This window comes from Calidris pugnax, unplaced genomic scaffold, assembly GCF_001431845.1.
Source record: "Calidris pugnax isolate Ruff unplaced genomic scaffold, ASM143184v1 scaffold360, whole genome shotgun sequence".
Classification (NCBI taxonomy): Eukaryota; Metazoa; Chordata; class Aves; order Charadriiformes; family Scolopacidae; genus Calidris; species Calidris pugnax.
In genome coordinates, this window is record NW_015091129.1 from 751,546 (window position 1) to 767,982 (window position 16,437).

A 16,437-nucleotide genomic window follows, 5' to 3' on the forward strand; every position below is an offset into this window, starting at 1 on the left:
TCCTAGTGGAGTCTGCTCATTTAACATGGAATTTTAGAACATAATCTGCTACCTTTGTTTAAAGATAATATGAGTGACACAGCTGAAATACTTTTTTCTTTACAATGCACTTTTGTATGCAGTATGTTTTAATTCCAATCTGAACAAATGCCCTACAGCATCAAACACACCATTAACACAACTTCTATGAAACAGTGCATCATTTTGTGGTATCCCAGACACCCAACTGTCAAATAAAATCAGTTTCACTTGTTAAAAAAAAATATCCAATAGTGACCCTTATTAGGATCACTTTATTAGGTAAATTTCAAACACAAATAAATATTTAAAGCTAGGTGGCTTTGTAAATGTCATTACATTGCTATATATATATACACACACATAGCTAGATTCCAAATAAAATCATTAATTTAAGGACTTTAGCTTTGCTTAGCTGAATGTGGAAGAGATACTAAAAGTTACATTAATAAAACAATACCGAATGCCTGCATATAGGCTGAGAACCCTCTAACTCTTGCCAATGACTGAGGTCCAGAAACCAATCTGGAAGCTTAATCTCTAGTCAAAGACTGTGTCACTATGTGCAAACACCTGAGTTATTGCACATTTGAGACTCAGGAAAACAAGTCACGGCTATTCCAGAAAGTTATTGGATTAATCACAACTGTAATAAAATTTGATGCTTCAAGGGTCAGCTTTCTTCAGGAAAACAATGCCATCAGTAAGGGAGTAGCATCTGAAATGGAACTTCTGAGAAAATGTATTTCATAAGAAGTATTAATTGATTTTAGTTGTTTGGGCCTTATGAGGATATTAAACACAATGAATACTTGAAATGTGGCAAGAAGCTATACACATGCTGATTATACACTGTTCTACAACACCTAGATAGAATCACACAGTTTAAATACAGTATGAATCCATCACCTAACCAGCTTAAAATGTAAACAGAAAAGCCCTAATATGGAGTAGTTACAAATAAAAAAACTTTTTTTTTTTTTAATGAGACAGTACATTACCTTAAAATTAGAATGAACCCTGTTGTTATAGAAGATTCCTAGAGGTGTAAGCTCTGACTTTGTCTCAATGGCTAAACTGTGAGAATCTCCTGTAGCAACCTTGTGGAACAAATACCATATTCCAGCATCCTGCAAGAGAGAATGACATCATTTGTAAGTAAGCCTGATACCACTATCAGTGCTGACGTATCTAATCACAAAATGAGCAAATGATAAGTTGAACATGGGTATTTTAAGTAAGGAAGCGAGTAAGAACGTAGCCAGAACCAACTGTGCACAATGGAATATGTTTTTCAAAATAAAGTCTCCAAACAACTGCCCAGTGAGAAAGCAGAAGTCTGCAAATAAGGCTATATTCTAGCGAATAATACACACAAAACAAAAAAAGCATTTTGCTTCTCAGTGGAGCCATGTAACACCACACATTTAAGATCTTCTAGTATTTCAAACCAGAAAAGTGTCAGAGTTAATGTAATTTTTGCATTTCAGTTACATTTCATCACACACACTTCATTTCCCTTTGTTCACTAAGAATCATACCATTTACAGTAAAATACTCACAACTATTCCTTTCCTCCTTACTGTTAGAGTCTGACTAAGGTTTGTTCATTTCTGCTCGCATCAGAATTTAATGACACAGCCAAAAAACCCACAAGAGCTTTCAGAAGAAGGGAAAAAAAACCCCACATCAAGAAGTCTGGCCAGTCCAGAGCGCTGTGCCAATAACATGCAGTAGTAATTTCAGCATCTGTTCATTTTCTCCACTTCAACATCCCTGGTCTTAAAGAAGCTGTATTTATCTGCTTAATGAGACCCATAAAAGTTCCCCTTTCAATCACATTGGGGTTCATAAGAGGTGGCATCACAGCAGCACCTGCATACCAGAGACCTAAAAACATGAAAAATTTTGCCTGACTACATGCTCTGTGTCCTTTTAATAAAAAAATAATCATCGTGTAAGGCACATTTAAGGGTTAAACAGCAGCTAAAGGAACACTGCTTACTGAGTGCTCCATCTCATGCAAAATAGTCATCATCCTCCTGTTCAAGAAAATTGAACAAAGACATTCACTCCAGCTTAAAAGATTTTACGCATTTCACTTTAAGGACATCGTCATTTTCCAAACAGTCCTGGAAATTCTGCTTCTCAGTAACATACTCTCATCCGTAATGATGACACACTTTGACATTGCTGGTGATTAACAATTCCAAAGCAAATGTGGATGTTCCATTAATAAAAATACCAAAATCTTACTTCACATATAATTAAATGCAGCTTTGTGCTTGGCAGACTTAAGTAATTTTTATCCAAAACACATCCTGACGCTTGGAAAAAAGTTAAACAAACTTAGAAGTTCCTTAAGCACTTGCAAGTATTCAGAAAAATGAAAAGTTTTCTCCCCCCTTCCCCACCCCCATATACAACTCAAACAAAAGAAACATCTATTGCCGAAACACCCTTACAATAGGCATCATTGTGTAACGACAGAGCTGGAATTATTTTGTTTGCTTCTTAATTGTTCCATTTTACACCAGCAAATGCTCTATAGTGCAGATTTGGTACCAACACAGTTGAAGTATTCTGTTTCTGGAACATAGTAAGCTGTAGTCCTTTTATACTAACTGTGCTTACATCCACGCAGGGGAGACGTATCAGAGCAGCAAAAGTTTGTAACGTACACAAATTTTACTCTGACCACGCACATTCTGGTAACAAAGGGAAGTGACATTCATTGGGACATACTGCAGAGGCAGAAAAGGACCTTGCAGGTTTAAAGGATAACTTGGTCTGATTCCTAAACTTAGCCTGCAATACTGAAACAAGGAATATTAAATAAAGCAGGATAAAGGGAAAGACATGGCGTTGGGAAGAGAAGAATTTGTTTGATTTGATAAGTGTATTCAGATACTTCCTAGTGGTAGGTAGTCAACCAGAAAAGTTTGTACAAAAAACCCCAAAAAACGAACAAACAATCAAACAAACAAAAAACCAAACCCCAAACACAAAAGCCAGTCCACACAAAAAGCAGAACAAAATTTTCTAAATTTTTTTGACACTCTAGATATTTCAGCTCACTAAAATATTTTCACTTCTGCTCTATTAGAGTTTATTATGTATTCTGTACCTAAGAATAAACTGACGCACACTCATACTCTACTCCCCGAATTAGAGCCTTTGCAACAACAACAACAATCTTTTCTGTTTTCCATTCCTACTGATCTCTTCAGAAAAATCTACTCAAAACCATGCACATCTCAGCCTCTCATTCAATGTAGAAGTAGAACACACTCCAGCTCCCCTCCTCCACAACAAGTACTGATCAGTTCAGCTTCGTAAGCAGCTGTGACGCGATTTTCACTAATATAAGATTCACTACAAGTAAAAACATATCAGTAGTCACTGCTGGGAAACACATGACTAATGACTGACAATAAAAGTGTTTCAGCTGTTTCTTACACAATGAACATTTTTTGTAGTCATTTTTCATGCCAATGACTGCACCTATGAAGACAAATCTTGCAGAGCTGTCACACAATGAACTCATGACAACCTACAGAAGATACAGAAGCCTTAATGCGAAATGCATTATTTCTTTAGAAATAAAGGATTTACTTCTGCATACACACATAGGCACTATTGTCAGGTCTATGAAATACGAAGAGGAAGATCTCCCCTCTGTTCCAGACAGAAAAAAGATTTTTGGCCTCTCTTAAATGCACACCTAGACAAACCCAGCACTTGTGATGCCAATATGCTGCCAAATATAAAAAGAACATATTCATAATCCTGCTTTAGGGAGTTAGACTAGATGATCTCTAGAGGTCCCTTCCAACTCCGACAATTCTGTGATTCCGTGATATATAAAAAAGAAAAATTTATGTATTTTTGGCAGTATAAATGTTATGGGTCTTACAAATACCATTGGCATGAGTAGTTTGTGTTGAATTACATCCATATGCCTTACCTGTGAACCTGCTGCTGCATTATTTATAAGATGATTGTTGGGATGAGAAATCCAGAATGTCGAAACTGCCCTGAAATATTATTCAGAAAGAAGTCATGGAAAAGCTGTAGCTGCTACAGAAATATCTCCCCTTTCTAATAAGGATGTCAGAAAAAGATAAACTAACGTCTGAGGTCATTACTTCACATACAAAATAAAATTCACAAACCCTCACCCCCCATTTAGAAGTCAAAAATGCTTCTTTTTTTAGTTCAGTTCACAGTATTTTATTTAATGTTGTTCAGACAGTTATCATTGCATGGACTGTTTCAATAAGCTTCTACAAGAGATCGGTAGTATGCAGAAAAACTAGTAGTGACAACTTGAGAACTGCACGCCTTTACACAGAAGTAAAGATGCACCCTTAAAAGTCTGTTGAACAAGTATTGCAAGAAACAATGGTCTTCCTACAAAACAACTTATTTTCTCTCTTCAATAAAAGACTAAACACTTTTCTTTAAATATTACTACTATGTGAACTACATTTAAGGTGTCTGCATTCATTAAATTATACATAAAAATGTTCCCATCTGTATATTGTCAGGAGTTTAGCAGCAGTTTAACTGCTGCAGCTGGTTTGGTTTTACTTTTTCACTACTAAATACTCACATGCAGTCTGTGGCTGGCACTGGGACGTAACTTCCATACACTTTATCCCTAATACCAATGCACATGCTGCTGTTTCTATCTGTAGGAAGAAGAGTGCCTGGTTTCGTGACTAGCCCAAGGTTGTGGAAAAAAGTATTCCGCTGCTCAATGCCATCTTCTGTGAAGAAACAGTGACCTAGTGTGTCATAGCCAATGGTGTCCTTTATCTGCAGAAATACAAGTTCATTATGTCAGTAGCAATAGCATTTACTGAGATTTATTTGACAAGTACCATTTAGTTTTACTATCTTGGCCCAGCTGCAGAGCAAAGCTTCAGTATCAGCAGTTCAAATGATTCAAGCATACAGTTTTATTTATCCCTTACAAACACACTACTATGTCTGGAGAGCTTAACTGCCTGGAAGAATCTGAAAAAACAGAATGGTGAGATCTGTTAAAAATAAGATACTGTTTGCGCTTGTTCATTTCTTCGCTGCAATAGAAAAAAAACATCACTAAGCATTAAAGTTGAAGAACAGAGGGGACTATTTTTGGTCCAAATGCTCTTTATAACATTTTAACACAGTATATTTTACTCTCCTTGCACCTACCAGCAAGCCATTAGTTCCATGAACAGTTACACATCTGGAAAAACAGTGATGAATGGAAAGACCTTCCAGGTAAGTCTTAAAACTATAACCTCCTTTTTCATCCACATCCCCGCAAAGGTGAAAGTGAACAGGGTAACTCCCGATCTGCTGCTGGCCCATTTGCTTTAATTCCACATAGGAGAGATGAACAGATGTAAAGTTCTTCAAAATCTGAAAAATACAATAAGAAGTCCAGAATTAATAACCAACTATTTGCTTTTTAATCAAGAGAAATTTAAGTTAATACATTATCTATACCAGATGTACATAAGTTCGATGTACACAATTACCACAGGCCAACACAATGAAAGTTAGAACAACCATTACTGTCTCACTCTATATCCTGCCTTGCAAAACAGTATCCTTCAAAAATAAGTGTAAAAGCTAAACTTCCACCTGGCTAAAACATGCCAAATTTTCACCAGACATGTTGCCATGCTTCACTGTTTGGTATTTACCACCTAGCATGTTAAATATTCTAAACGTATAAGCACATACTGTCCAAATAAATGGAAGTCACTCATGCCAGGGCCTGCCTATACTGAAGCTATACCAGCATAGCCCACCTGGGTCAGGCTTAGTTCAATAAAACCACAGAAAAAGACAGATTCAGAGGAATCTGTTGAGATACTGGGTCTGATGGCCTGCTCAGCACAGGGTCAGCTTAAAGGCAGCTGCTCAGTACATTGCCCAAGGAATATCTCCAGCCACAGAGGTGCCCATATGACATCAACTGGTTCTTCTCTTTAATTTTCCTGGTATCTATGCAGAATTTGCCATCTGGAAGCTTGGTTCCATTGCTTTTTGTCCTAACTCGGCACACCTCCAAGAATTGCTCTGGCCTCTGAACATTCCCCAGTGTCTGAAGAGAGCAACAAGCTCCCTCCCCTGCACCTTCCCCACACTGAACAAGCCTTGTTCTCTCAGCTACTCATCACTCATCATCATCATCATCACATATTTCCCAGACACCACCTTCACTGGACACACCCCAGTGCATTTACATCTTCTTTGCAATGGGAACCCAAAACCAGGCACAGCAGTCTGGAGGAACTCCACTGGTAAGGAAGATATGAAATTGCCTTCAGAATCATGCAACTTCACAGTAATGCTACCTAATCCAAAGTAAAGCGGGGTCTGTACAAGTAACACAGGAAAGCAAAAGTATTTTCTTCCACCTAACCTGTTATAAAACAGAAATCAAATGCAACCGCTAAACTGCAAGGAGCTAAACTGAGAAAAAACCCTATTTATTTAACCCCATTAACTTACCTGTGCATTTATCAAAAATAACCATTTTCACAGGTACTTTGTACTCTGGGGAAACTAGTAATATGGACTGTTTCCCCGTTGTCTAATTGCAATCTTAAGGTCTGTATGCCTAAAACGCAGGGGGATGGTCTTAACATTTAAAAACACTAACGCAGTCGCAGTCGTGAAACTACAAACCAACGCCCCTCCTCACTGCCACTAAGCCTCCTTTTACGCTATTGTCTCATTGACCAGCTGAAAATCCAGGATGATCAAAACCCCTCAGGCCATAAACGTTTGCTAGTGCCCAGGCTCCCTCTGCTTGAGCACGAAAGATTAACATAAACCGAAAATGGTTTTAGTGCTGAAGCCTAGATTTGGCAGCAGCTACTCTGAACAGTCTCCTAGGAACTGTTTAACAACTTTGATGACTCAAAATGTTTGTTTTCTATTCTGTCTTCCAGACATCTGAGGGGTCTGCTGTATTTGCACTGTTGTGGCAATCAAGGTCACACTTTGCAAGATTCACAGCTTGTCATTATCTTCTTTCATTACATTATCTTAAATACAAAGAAGTGCCTTCAGCCCACCTACTTAGCTTCCACAAAACAAAAGCTGCCACGCAGTAGGGAAAGGGCATATTTTCTTTCCCACCATTATAAAACTGAAATCTGCATCCAAATACATTAGGAAGAGAAATTTAAACTGTGACCAGCAGAGAATGAGTGCAAATGCATTTGCATTTAAAATACAAGGACTCAAACTTCTCCAGCATCAGTGAAGAGCTGATACACTGCTACTCAATCCTTTAATCTAAAAACATTTGTGAATACAAGTTTAAATACTAGTTTCTAAAACACTACTGTCCCTCAGATTTCTTTATGTTTGTGGTAATACAAGAAATTAGAAGCCATTTCCTTTACATAACCTTACTACTTTCAATTTTTAAAAAAATTAAATAAAAAATCACCATGATCCCACTCAGTTTCTTTCCTCTCCATGCTTTTCTAGTACCCGGTTTCAGATTAGGCGGATCTCTAGGATTCAATCCTCATGGATTTGAATGGGAAGGGAGAAAGGCAGTGAAAGGAAAGACAGAAAAAAACCCTTTATTCTGCAGTATTACAGGATGCCTATGCATGGACGTCACTTGCAAGGTTTAATCTCTGCCCTACAACATTGCAATATATGTTGGATACCTTCCAACATTTCATGCATTGATATCCCTTCCTTCAGTTCTGTAGACTGTCTTGTTGAGTTAAATGTAATTTTGGGAAAGCTGAGAATGAAGCCACTTCTACGCAGAGCAAATGCATGAATTGATGTTCTTTAAGTTTTCAAATCCCTCCAAGTTTATCTTTTTATCTTCAATATGCCTTTACATGTCAGAAAGGTACTTTAAAATGTTTTCCAGACCTTGATATGTCCACCAAACGTATCGTAATTGAAGAACTGACACTCCTTTTCTTGATAGCACGTATTTTCTGTCTCTCCCTTGATTAAGATGTTCCTCGTAAGAACTCCAACTTCTGCCCTCATGTCCACTCCATCAATAACTTCTCCTACATGAGGAAACTGAGGATTTTCTGTCAAAAGAAAAAAGATTTGAAGGGGAAAAAAAAAGAAAAAAGAAAAGAGTTGTCATTGATTAAAAACTAACTTATTTTACATAAGCCAGCTAATTGCAGCAACAAAACCCCTGCATTCTAATAGCTTCACGTGTTGACCTCTCTTAGCTTTTCCTATGCTTAGGCACACAAAAAGCTTGTTACACAATAAATACCAGCTAACACCAAGCAAATTCACCCCTTCCAGATTGCAGTTGGCTCAATGATAGTGAAACATCTTGCAGGATGACAAGTCAAGTATGCTACTCCATGTTTCCTTCCAAAACAAAGCACCACCTATGTAATTTTCATCTTAGTAGGAAAACTAATCCTAAATAAATCCCAACATTTTATTTCCAAATGCTTCTTAATTCCAGTCCAATAGTTTGTGAAAAGAATGGATAAAAAACACAGAAAAGTTTAAATGAATCTAAGGTATCTAGAAAACTTCTAATGAAACATAGATGCAGGTTTGCTTTAAAAGAAAACGTGCTAGCTGCTTAATCTGTTCCGAGGAAAAATTAGGAACTGAAAATAAGGCCAAAACACCTTCAGAAAATATTGTATTCACCCCCCTCTGAAAGAAAGAGTGATTTGCTCTTCTAACTAAATTTGCTTTTTCCTAGACAGCTATTCTGAAGACACATATTAGGGAAAACAACATACTCTGGTGCCATGGTTTTGACCAGATTGACCAATCAGAATGACAGATGGCCCCTCCCTCCCCCCTCCAAGGAAAAGAGAGAAGAGGAAGAGACAGTTCTTCCAAAGAAACAACCAATTTCTTATGTGTCTATACAAAACCCAGAAAATTATCTGGTTCCATAAACTTAAAAAAAACATATTTAAGTCTTTTAAAAAACTCAAAATACATTTTTTCCCCCTTGTTGGTTCCTCCTTCCCGCCTAATTTATTAATACCCCGAATACAGACTGTCACTATCCCTTCAAAGCTTACAAAAGCTTACACCTAAACTGGTCATTACTGCAATATGAAGCGGAACCAAAAGTGGTATTAATTCTGTACCTCCTGCTGAGGATCTAAAAAGACAACAGATGACTGTAAACGGGACTGCACTCCTCTGCTTGAAGGCTTACCTATTGTTTGTCCCTATATTTGACTAGCATACATAAATCAAGCAAAGAAAGAGCAACTAGGCCTCCTGCAAAACAATACTATTTAGCTTTCTCACTACGACAGTGCCAGAATAGCTAAAAACTTTTTAAAAAGTGCAACAAATAATTTCAAAAGATGACAAGTTCTTCAGCATGTCAAGTTCACCATTCCACAGAAAGTTCATTCTTTGAGGAACAAATATATAGGATGGTTTGGGGATTTTTTAACCAGTATCCATAGGTATGACAAAGGAAACTTAACATTTGGGGTTGGAAAAGAAAAAATACCAAAAAACCCAGGTCATCTCCTTTAACATCCTTTAAAGATCTATATATAGTTCAAATAGCTTTTACTTTCCAAAAAAGGCCAATATTTTGTACTTTATGCCATATTGTAAATCTCGTTTAAAAAAAATAATTATATACTTTAAAAGCACCTGCTTTTTCACAGCACGTGACTTCCAAGATGAAACAGAATTTGCACATATGCTATTCAGTGGTGACAAAAACCTTCTTAAACTTCATACTGAAATCTTTAAACCAAGCTTGCTCTTTAAAATACCATGCTCAATAACACATACGACATGGGACACAACAACAAAACGCAAGAAGTGTCATGCTCAATGGCACTAAGTCAGCTCTATGGCTTCACACACACTGGTATTCTCTGATGTATGTGAACTTAGACACACTTTTTCCATATCTGGGAGCTCACAATGCAGTAAAACCCATACCTAACCCATGCTAGCGAATGCTGTGGGATGCAAACTGCACGTACAAGCTGTCAGTCCCTTAAGACATGGAGGAACAAGAAAGTTTGAGCACGCTCACAGAAAGCCGAGAATGAAGAAAGAGAAGAGTGGTTTGAAGAAGAGGAAGTCACCACTCTACAGAAGTGAATGGGACAAAACCAGGTCCTGAAGAGCACTGATGGGCTGCTGCAAGGTAGCACTGCACAACAACGTTAGTCTGTGCTACAAACTGATGCTGCAGCCCACGAGAACGTAGCAAGAGGGGAAGCTCAACACCCTAAGGCTGCTGGACCACCAGGGAGAAGGGTGCTGGCCCAGCTGGGACATGAAGTGGCAGAAGGGAAACACAGACGCCGGCAGAGCAGGGGAGCTCGTCCCACGGGAGGCTCTTGTGAAGGCAGGCAGCATGACTCAGATAATAAAAAAAAAAGGAAACGGTCAACAACATGCCTGGCCATTTTGTGTGCATCACACCCAAAGGAAAAACAGATTGCAACTACTCAAGGATATCCTGTGTGAGCAGAGGCTTGGAAGTGCCACCTATTTCGTAAGCATTTTTGCTGTTGGGTGGGGGGAGGAGCAACTGAGCAAAAGGAACAAAAAAAAAAGTTCAAACAATTGTCATTTTCTTTTTTCTTCCCTTCCCCTCCCCCCCTTCCCCTTTTTTAATACCAACAGAAAAGTTTATAATGATAACACTTCAAAAGATGGGAAGGGCACTACAGGCAGAGGAAGTCGTAATGACCACAACAGCCATTCAAGCACATATAAAGAGAACCAGTGAAAAGACAGAAAGAAGCCAAGAAAGGAAAACAAGTGTGATCCCCTTGGAAGAAAACTGAAGTGTTCAGTGAACATAGGAAGAAAAGGGAAAGAAAAGTTAGCATAGCGTGAGGGAGACCTGACAGAATGCAGAGCAATTTTATAGCAAGGAGGAGGACACATTCCTGTATATGGCAACCAAGCAATGTGGAAAGGGACCATCCCGGCTGCATAACTGTGAATATATGTATTTCACATGAATATTCAAGGGGTGACTGCTCTCAATACCTTTAACTTTGACCTGATGCTTGGTACACTCTGGACAGGGAAGGAGGGTGAATTCCTCTGTCTGATACATTGAATAGTCTGTGCTTGCAACCACAATGCGGTCTCCAGGCTCCCAACTACTAACATCATCCAGAAGATTCAGTATCACTCCACCTACAGCTTCTACCTGGAAGCCTGAAATTGGGACACCTAATTAAGAAAAAAAAAAAAAATAACACGATATAAGATTAGATTCACCTTCATATGAAGCCACCTCCAAGAAGTCACAAGTAAGAAATGCATGAGATTTCACATGGCCAAAGCTCTTTAAAGTACAATTCTGCTCAGTGTGAGATACCATTAGAGCCTACTTATTTGGTGGATCTCAAATATAACAAATGGAAGAGATAAGAACCAAGTGACAGGAAAAAAAAATCTATGAATTTTTTTTAAGTCTTAATATCATATGGCAACAATTTGTAGGTCTAGCTACCTCTACTTGATTTGTGACATTATTCTGCCATTTAGAACTCTACTGATGTAATCAAGGGCAAAACAAAGTAGGGAGACTTTTTTATTCACAACTAATAGGGACATGGTTTACGGGTGGTTTTGGCAGAGTAGGTTGATGGCTGGACTCAAGGATCTTAAAGGTTGCTTCCAACCTAGATGATTTTATGTTTCTATAAGAAAACAGTTTGGCAGGCTAAATTACACGCATACTATTTCACTGCCTTGTAATGGATTTGCATAAGTTCAGCAACTGTGGCTTACTCTTGACCCTAACTCCCCAGTATCAGCAAGATGCATTTTGATGGATTTTTTAAAAAAATATATCTATACTTTTTCGTAGGGCTATGATGAACAGTAAAGGAGTATTATCAAATAGCTCAATTAGTTAACAAATAAATATCCAACTACCTTAAAAAAGAAATCTTCTGAGACAAATACAATATTGCTTAGTAATTCTACAAACAGAAAAAGATGACTGTCCATAAAAAGCAAAACTCAGATCAAAGGTATCTTAAATACAAAAATCAATAAAGGATAAAAGCAAACGGGTGGTGGTCCTTCCAGGCTCCTTATACCACAGATTCAACTTGGTATGAGAAAAGTTGCATAAAGTTCAGCATCAAACAACAACAGAAAATTGTAACAAAAATAAAACTTTTCTCTTGGCTTGTATCAGGTTTTCTTTGTAGTATCATAATAATAATCTCAGAAGCTTAGATTTAAAATATACATGACTGATAAATTACTGAAAGAACAGGGAAAAAAAAAGTATGTTTCAGCCTTTTTTAAGAGCCCTTATATCTATCTAAATGTATTAAAAATGAGGACTCAATGTTACGCTATTCACACACTATGCAAATAGAGAAAATACATTGTACTAAAGAACTGTGTTCTCATACTTCATCCATAGTAAGGAAAAAAAAACACTCAGAAAAAAATAAAAAAAACCTTACAGTAGCACTCAAATTTAAATTGCAATCAACAGTTGCAGTGAAAAAAGCACATACAATATTTTTTATTCCTTTCCCAACTGCAGAATATCACAAAATGCTGTCCTACCGTCATTCCACTCGCTGTAAGCTTTCACAACAAACTTCTGACCATCCACTGTGAAAAACTCTTTCTGAGCAAGAGCTTTCCCACCAGTGCTGTGATTTTCATAGTTTCTCACTGATTCATTACAGGAAGAATTTCCACCACCTATTACACCAACGAAAGCCCAGGCTTGCCTATGAAAAACAAAAGTACATCTTTAAATATAATGGTCTCATGGGCCAGTTTGGCCCAAACAACAGTCCTTAAATTCTTTATGAGCAGGTAAAGGACAAGACAAGGAGCACAGAAGTCATATATAACCCTTTTGCTCGCTCTTCCAAAGTAATTTTAAAACACAACTTCAAAATGCAGAAGAAAAACATGCAGACCTCATTGAAAAGAAATACAGTTTAAAATAATGGGATGTCCTAAATACAAATTGGCAAATACAAGAGCTCTTGATGGAGAAGACTTTCAGATACATTTTTAGTACAACATCCAATAAGATACACTTTTTCCAAAAAAGGATATACTAAGAGAAGAGCGGGAGAAGCAATACAGGATCCTACTCCCAAATAGCTTTACTCCAGCACAGAAGGATGAGAAGCTGGTGCCAACATTCCTGCTGCGGCCTGCTGCCACCATGGCACCACGGCAAGTGGCATTCCAGAGTGGTGGCCAGGAGTCCCAGGAGACTACCAGTGCATCAGCCGAGAGGGATGGACACAGCCAGTTGCAACTGCTGGTGATCTCTATACTGGACAGGCAATATATTTTGAATCTTTCAAGAGGTTCACACCCAGAAAAGAAACTGCATACTGTTATACAACCTTTGCGTGAGGGGTCACTGATGTTTCTGAAGGCTGAGACGAAGGATTTTTGCCTTTCCTCCTCACTGGCCCAATCAGTCAGCTGAACACCTACTTGGCTGAACACTGGCATGGAGCAGGGAACTGTCCTGGATGCACTTCTCCTTCCTACAGCTCTGCTCAATGCATCCAAGTTTTTGGAAATGAAAAACACACTGCATGCCACAGAAAGCTGCCACCAAGTTCAAAAAACAAGACTATTTTGCTGTCCGTTACTGCTCTGTAATGCCATAATTATGTGTGCAGAGGAAGTAGTCGAGATCATCTATTAAAAAGCCAAGCAATTTTGCATCATTAAAGTTGAATCACTCGCCCCAAATGAAAACAGTGTCAGCTAGTGGGACTGTCATCTGTTGCTAATGATTGATTCGAAGTCAGATATCAAAGCCACGTTCAATCCAGTGGCCTTTAATTCAGTGGCTTCACTATGTTCTTATCGATGGGGAATAAAAGGCCAAATGAAACTGTTTAGTGTTAACCTCTTCATAAGAATTGCTGCTGCTGCTACTGAGAAGCTGGCCCAGCATACGCAAACAAGCTGAACAATTCACATACCAACATTTAAGGAAATTATCAAGGTATGTTAATGCATGCTAATTTGCAGGAAGAGGCAGAAGAGGAGAGGGATGTAAAGGAGTATTCACCTCCATGCCAAAATAACCCTCATATCTTTACAGTGACAGCCCTGCTATTCCTCACTGAGCACTCAGGGAGAACTTCTTGTGCATCTTCCAGAGAGGAACAAGTCAAATTTATGCGCTTACGGAGCCTCTACCGGCTAATCAAAATACACAACAAACAGTTCATCAGAGAAGGAAGAAAGGCTGCTTCTTCCCAGCTGCAGGCTGAAGTTTCCCATTTCAGACAAACCAGCGTGGAGGTCACAGTCAGAGACGAACACCAGAAACCCACACCTCCAGGCCAGGCTGGCACTGGTTGGTCGGGGTGGCTGAATAACCACCACATGGGCTTCCCTGCTTTTTGGGAGGTGGTACATCTTATGGGACATCCAGGTCTCAGCAGCCCCAACCAAACTGCTTCAGGGGCAGTGCTGCAAGCACTTTCCATCCCATGACCACGTGCTTACAAAGCCACTGACACAAAGGTGCTCCTGACAGGAACCAAGGTCAGAACACGCCATCCTGACTGACGTCTCAGCCTGCCTCTGCCAAAGGAGAGGGAGGAAATTAACTGGAAACCAGATGTTGGGGGATACTGAGGGGTAAAAATAGAATGGAAAAACTAAATGACCAATTTCCTGGAAAATACTGGAAAATAGAAATAGGTTATACAACACCATCTCAATGGAAGCTGAAGAACAGACTGACAGTTAGTTGGGAGACTTAGTGTCCCTTCCATCCCTTCCACTTGTATCGCTAACCCCATGTGGCACGAAGTTCAGAACATGCATCACAAAGTGTAATTCACATAACTAAATGAACGGCACAGCAGTTCACGTTTCCTGCTTTAATACTTCCTATTATACCTCTTCTACCATCCCACCATCCAAACCCTGACCATCTGAAAAGCACAGTCAAAAGGTACAGAAACACCTTCCAGGTGTACTTCAATAACAAAGTATTTTTATAGGTCAGTTCCCTTGTAGAATCAGTGGAGGGGTAATGTACTTTTCAGGAGTGCACATGTATAAGACACTGCTTGATATATAGGGTTAGCATCCCTTCCCTGTATTCAGATTCTAGCTTGGCATTCCTTGCACCTTCAAACAAAGCCATATGCACATAAAAGCTTCACTTAGCAACTGTTTTCTATCTGTGCTTTTGAATGAGCAAAAAATTTCTCGCACACAGTTCTGTGAAGAATAGTGAAAGAGAGCAATTACAAGTAAGTAATGAAGTCTATCACACAGATACCTGTAACTGTCAGTCTCTGCACTATCAAAATACTGCACCCTGAATACTACTACCACAGTACTACAGGCAACACTGAGAATCTTCCAAAGACTTTAAGAACAGACATTGTCGAAGTGTAATCCCCTAAAGGCGGCAGAACCTGTACCTAATCTTTATTCAGCACCAGAAGGAAAATAAATTATTTACCTGTAGCTCAATCCTTTGACAAACTTACTTCCCAGAAGATTTTGAATAGTCACTCTGGTTTCTTCCAGCAGATTTTTAGCAGCTGAGTCTCCTACAGCAATAGCAACAATGCGACCAGGACTTCCATTCTTCAGTAAGTTCTGGAGCTTCAAGCTTTCTTCTGCAAATTCATGAGTATCAAACTTCAGCACTTCCAAAATCTCTGCTGTGTCCTGATTGATCACTCTCACATTTAGTCCCCGGGAAAAATTCCTTTCAAATGTATAATGACCATAGGCCAGCCCTGAGAAATACATAGTCTTTGACAGAAGAGTCCATGATAACTTCTGGTGCCCGTGCAACTCCAGCACTCCTTCAGGGCCCACGCCAATAAATTTTTTGCCAAATTCTGGCACATCAGCACCTTCGTTTGACTTCCCATACAAAATAATAGTTGCTTTGGATTTATAGCGGCATTTCTCTGCTCCAACATGAAGCATTCCACCATCCTTTATCAGGATAAATCGAGTTCTCAAGGTAATATTTTTAGAACCTTCTTTATCATCACCAAAAACAAGTAACCCTAAAGGAAAAAAAAATATTTATGTTGGTCAAAGCAAAATTCAGAGAGACTAAAAGAACCAAGTTCTGCAATAAGAATAACAGAAAAATTACAGATTTATTTTCCACATCCTTAATAAAGCTATTATGTTTATATATGTTTAAGAATATTTGGGAAAGTAACTCCTACTAATTATGATTTGATTTATCTGAGAATTTTGTCAGTTTATTCCTATTTTTTTCTGTCACTACGGTAGAATTACTAAAATACCATGATCCCCATCAGAAGACAATCAGACCTTGTACAAGCAAGGCTATTACACAAGCCTTGTTTTACTATATCCTACAGAAAACCACATCAATGCTCCACTGAAAAGACTCTACAGCATTCATTCATCTTTCTA

The 16,437-nt window shown here is 38.6% G+C and overlaps 1 protein-coding gene across 4 annotated transcripts in view; it reads right to left on the reverse strand.

Moving 5' to 3' along the window:
* The window catches only part of TMEM2 (transmembrane protein 2), a 51,892-nt gene that overhangs the window by 15,966 nt on the left and 19,489 nt on the right, over positions 1-16,437 (reverse strand). For all 4 annotated transcript variants that reach the window (XM_014958490.1, XM_014958489.1, XM_014958488.1 and 1 more), the window contains 8 exons: positions 15,494-16,055; positions 12,589-12,758; positions 11,038-11,226; positions 7,930-8,099; positions 5,224-5,433; positions 4,634-4,839; positions 3,986-4,055; positions 1,020-1,148 (listed from right to left, as the gene is read on the reverse strand). In XM_014958490.1, coding sequence (XP_014813976.1) covers positions 1,020-1,148; positions 3,986-4,055; positions 4,634-4,839; positions 5,224-5,433; positions 7,930-8,099; positions 11,038-11,226; positions 12,589-12,758; positions 15,494-16,055 — 1,706 coding nt within the window. The remainder of the gene's footprint in view (positions 1-1,019; positions 1,149-3,985; positions 4,056-4,633; positions 4,840-5,223; positions 5,434-7,929; positions 8,100-11,037; positions 11,227-12,588; positions 12,759-15,493; positions 16,056-16,437) is intronic.